General features: G+C 48.7%; 1 protein-coding gene across 1 annotated transcript; it reads right to left on the reverse strand.

Moving 5' to 3' along the window:
* Positions 1–2,907: 2,907 nt before the first annotated feature.
* Positions 2,908–4,054, reverse strand: PHLDA1 (pleckstrin homology like domain family A member 1). Its single transcript, XM_079304990.1, is given in 2 exon segments — positions 2,908–3,423; positions 3,426–4,054. Coding segments are annotated over 2 exon segments (969 nt in total). The 5' UTR covers positions 3,951–4,054; the 3' UTR covers positions 2,908–2,979.
* Positions 4,055–4,801: the final 747 nt, after the last annotated feature.

A 4,801-nucleotide genomic window follows, 5' to 3' on the forward strand; every position in this document is an offset into this window, starting at 1 on the left:
CAAAAAACCCCCAAAACCCAAAAAACCCCACACTGTGGAATTCAGAGCGTGAGAAAGTTGTCAGACTGTCCCCATCAGACAATTTAGCCTTATTTATACTGACAGTGCATGAGCCACACAGTCCAACTGTCCCCAGGGGACCCCAGCCAATTTGTTCCCATTCATTTTCCAGGAGACTGTTGGGAGACACAAGTTTGATCCTTACACCCATCCCAGGCACTCAGGCTGAAGGTATCAAGGTAGATTTTGGGATGTGACCACCTCTGACACTAGGAGGCTGGCTGACACCAAAGTTTTTAAACAGGTAACACAGCAGGCAATGACACACAACAAAAGTTTGTTGAATTACATTAGTCCAAAAGGTTTTCAGATCATCCTTCAGACCAACTTAAAACAAGAAATATAAAAGCAGGGTATTGGCCTTGAACCAGTGAAAAAGAACAGCAAATTCAAAATGACAGTCGTTTCCCCATACCTTCATGTCAATTTTCTCACTAAAATGATCATCTTTAGCTATCAAAGTACAAGTACTTCCAGAAGAACAGTAAAATTTCAGCTTTAGACATCCATAGACTTCTGTGGCATTCAGAGGCTTGCATCCACTGAGGACAAGAATAACTGCCTCTCTCAGAGAAATACATGTCTCTGATCAAATAGGAATTAATTCTCATCAGTTACATTTATCCTTCAGTAGGCTAAAATGCATTTTAGTAGGTGAGATCAGCAATACATCTGTATACCTGAAAAGGTGGATTAGTTTCTCAGTAACCTGTACTTAATCACTCTAAAGAGAAGAGCCAAATTACAAATTACAGTCTATTTTGTGAGTCTTTGACTAACTCATTAGAGAATCCCCTTGCAGCTCATCCAAGTGTTAGCAGAATGACAATGGCATATGTACAGAGACGTGGAAATGGAGAATTATGATTGCCAAGCCAGCGAACCTAATCCTCGAAGATGTGGGGCACCTTCGATTTCAATTAATGGCAAAATAATGACTTTGTTAGGACAGCTGTAATCCACCACCTCAGGTTCAACACACAAGGGCCAGGTCAAAGAAAAGTGCTCAGCAGTAACTACAGAGGGCTTTGATTCTGCACCATGACATGTCTTGTTGGTCTAGGTATGTGACCCTGACACCTGGGGAAGGAACAAAAGACAAGGGATAACACAGACCTCAACTGGCTCCTCACAGAGTGCAGAGGAAGGGACCAATGTACACAGCAGCGAATTCTAGAATCTTCCTTTGAGTATCACTCCAGCTTTTTGCTTTAAATACTTACAGAAATAAGCTTGCATTGAGAATGTAAGGCTCTTGCTGTCAAGTTACACCTCATTTACACAAAAGGAAAAGCCTTTATGTGTAGCTTTAAAAGACTTTATATTAATGTAAAATTGTAAAGGGGCCAAAAGCCATTTTCCTCACCACACTAGCTAAAATAAATATCTCCATGGCTTTGACATTTTACCTTGGAGCAGAGATAATGGGTGTCATTGCTCTGTCCTGCTTGCAGCCTCCCCATTTCATCCAAACCAGAGAAGCTGGGTGGTTGCAGCACCCAGTGTGAAGCCAGCCATCGTCAGAAGGGCCCTGTCCTCGAAAGCTCACTGCCCACACTCAACTCCTCCTCTGCACTGGCCAAGGAGTTCCCACCCACTCCCACCAGCATCAGCAGCCAAACTCCCACTGACTTCTAAGAGGCAGCAAAACACACGCCAGCTGTGCAATTAGCCCTTTGTTTTCCAACTTCATGGCTTCATCAACGTTTTTAGAGGCAAGATGGCACACCTCTCTCGACGTCTGACAGTGCTGAACACCAAAATTAATCTGGTTCATCTCAGCTAGAGAGCAACTTTTAGCTTATGAAAACTGTGACCAAAATAATCCATTTGCACACTGAAACATACATAAAATGGATTTTAAACTATGGACTGCTTTAATGCAAGATGCTAAAATGCCACGAAAATGCAACACAGCTTGAGAGTCCAGATCCCTTAAAAACTGAGCGTGCAGAGGGAGCCCTGACCTTGGACACTAAGAAACGTTCATGAACACTTCCCAGCTCTGGCCCACCAGCCTAGGAGCAAGCACAGCACACAGACAGCTGGAACCCAACTCAGATTCCTGCAGCACAAAAGAAGTTGGTCAGATTCTTTCCGCTCGTACACTAAACAGGTTGGTTTTAATCTCAGAATGACAAGCAACATTGCCTTTTTGAATAGCCAAGCATTAATAACTTTTTATCATCTTCCACCACGTTTAATATTTCTAAAAATCATTTAAGCCCCAGATTATAATTGTTGCTCTCATTAGAGAAAATAGGTTTCGTATGCAGTATGGGTTTCAGCCAAATTTTGAAACACATATCACATTTTCCATGCTGGTGGAATATAGTGTATTTTGGGAAAAAAATGAATAACTTTTTTGTCAAACTGCACACAGTTGAAGTACCCAGAACTTTTCCATTCTTTCAGGGAGCTAACATGCATATTGTCTTCTCCTTTACTTTTTTTGCTACGGCCTACATTCAGAAATGTCTTGCAAATAAGCCTTAAAAAAAAAATAAAAAGGAAAACAAAACCAAAAGAAATCAACCCTAATAAATAAAATAAAATACATTAAAATAAAGTTACAGTACATCATGTCTCCTAGAAGTCCCATCGCACCAAAGGATCCTTTCCAAGGTTCATAAATAATGGATTTGAAATGCTTCTCGGCACCGAGGGCGGCGAAGCAGCGGCAGCAGCAGCAGCTGGCTGAGGTTCAGGCTACTGAGCCGCTTCTCTCCGGTGTACCTGCAGCTCGGGCGTTCGCCCAGTTTCCGCGCCCTGGTGCAGGTCCGCCGCGAACGCGCTCTGTCTCCGAAGCGCTCGGCGCCCGTAACCTGCAGCGGGACAGAGAGCACAGAGGCGGGCAGCCCGTCAGCGGCAGGGCCGGAGCGCAGCGCAGCGGCGGGCCGGGGCCGGGGCCGTACCTGCCTAGGCGGAGTTGGAGGCGCCGCGGAGGCGCGGCCCGTGCGGGGCCGCCAGGTGCTGCTGCTTCTGCCGGGTGGAGCGCACGGCCAGGATGGCCTGGCGGTTCTTGTACTGCACCATCTGCAGCGTGATCGCCGCGTTCCAGCCCTGCTCCTGCGCGCACCGAAAGTCGATCTCCTTCCCCTCGGCCATCACCACCGTGAAGTACACGTACTTGCCCTTCCGCTCCACGCAGTCCACCGTCTTCATGTTGGAGAAGTGAAGCTCCTTGATCTTGGCCGCCGGCTCGGCCGGTTGCTGCTGCTGCTGCTGCTGCGGCGGCGGGGGATGCTTGGGGGGGATGAGGAGCAGCCCTTCCTCGGTGAGGATACAGCGCTTCTTCTTCCAGAGCTGCAGCAGCCCGTCGCTCCTCTTCTCCAGCATGCCCTCCTTCACCGCCTTACAGCCGCTCTCCAGCATCCTTCTGGCAGGGTTAGCCGGCCTCCGCCCGCCGGGGCTGGGCTCGGGGTGCAGGCGGCACCAGCCGAGCACTCTGCGCCGGGCGCCGGCTCCGAGGCGGAGGGCCGGGAGCGCGCCGGCCCGCGGGAAGCGGAGCGGCTGCCGCCCGTGCCGCGGCGTGGCGAGCGGCGGGCGCTGCCGGTGCGGGCGGCCGGGGCTGTCGGCGGGCTTTTCCCTCCCCTCCGCTTTTGAACGCGCCTCTCCCAGCCCAGAGTGACACCCAGCGGAAGCGGCGGCTCCTCCCGCCCGCCGGCCGCGGGGAAGCCCAGCGCATGGGGAGCGGAGCGGGGCGGGGGCTGCGCTCCCGGCGGCGGGCCCGGCACGGCTCCCGCCCCTCGCCCACTACGGCACAGCGCGGCGGGGCTGCGGGGCAAGGGGCTCCCGCCGCACCGAACCGCCGCTGGGCTAACACAGATTGCCAGGACTCGGCAAATGCGCGACAGCGCTCCTCTGCCTTCCTCGGGGTGTTCCCGCATTATTTACTTGAAACGTATTTCCTCAGCCTGCCTCTTTGGGCAAGAGCAGTAAAGGGCCCTCTTCTGCATGTCGTTGATTCAAGCCCAGTAAAACGGTGGGAGTTTTCATCGGTCCAATAAACAAAACAAAGCCTGAAAGAATCTGGTACAAGAGCTTGATCCCTATGCTGGCTTGGGGAGAAGCCGCTTCAACTAATATAAAAGCCGCTAATATAAAATCTTTACTTTCTGCAGCAGCTTGACTAATGTCTAAAGAGAGACATCCGTACCACTACCCTACGGAAAACTGAAAAGCAGACTAGGGGGAAAAAAACCCAGTCAAAATCAAACTGGCAAGCAGCTAGCAGTGATTTTATCATTCTGGTTTGCAGCCACACATTTGCTTATTGTTTGGATTCTCCCCCGAGGTTAGCTTTTGAATAAATTTGAGTAGAAAAGTAAAGTGACCTAAGGTTAATATGAAACTATTTAATTCTTAATCCTCTGATGTGTTAGATGCAAATCAAAATTCCACATAGCTGAATCTGCCTGACAAAGCCAATGTAAACTGAATGCTAGAAGATTCATACTATGTCTGGAAGCACTGGTTTTAGGCATACACTTATCATGGCCATAAAAAAACCCTCCTCACATCAATCTTGGCAGCTAGGAAGAGATCATGCTGGAGCATGTGCTATGCTCTAACAGATTAGAGAATAAAAATCAACAATAATGATAGCTTCAATGGAGTACATCTCTGATAACATTTTAAAAAAGGATTTCCTCTTATAATCTTTCCCTCTTGAAGTTCAAAGTTAATTTTGATAAATTGTTGAGGGGTAAACAATTTAGGACAATAAAAGCAATTAAAA

The sequence above is a fragment of the Erithacus rubecula genome (genome assembly GCF_903797595.1).
Source record: "Erithacus rubecula genome assembly, chromosome: 4".
NCBI lineage: Eukaryota > Metazoa > Chordata > Aves > Passeriformes > Muscicapidae > Erithacus > Erithacus rubecula.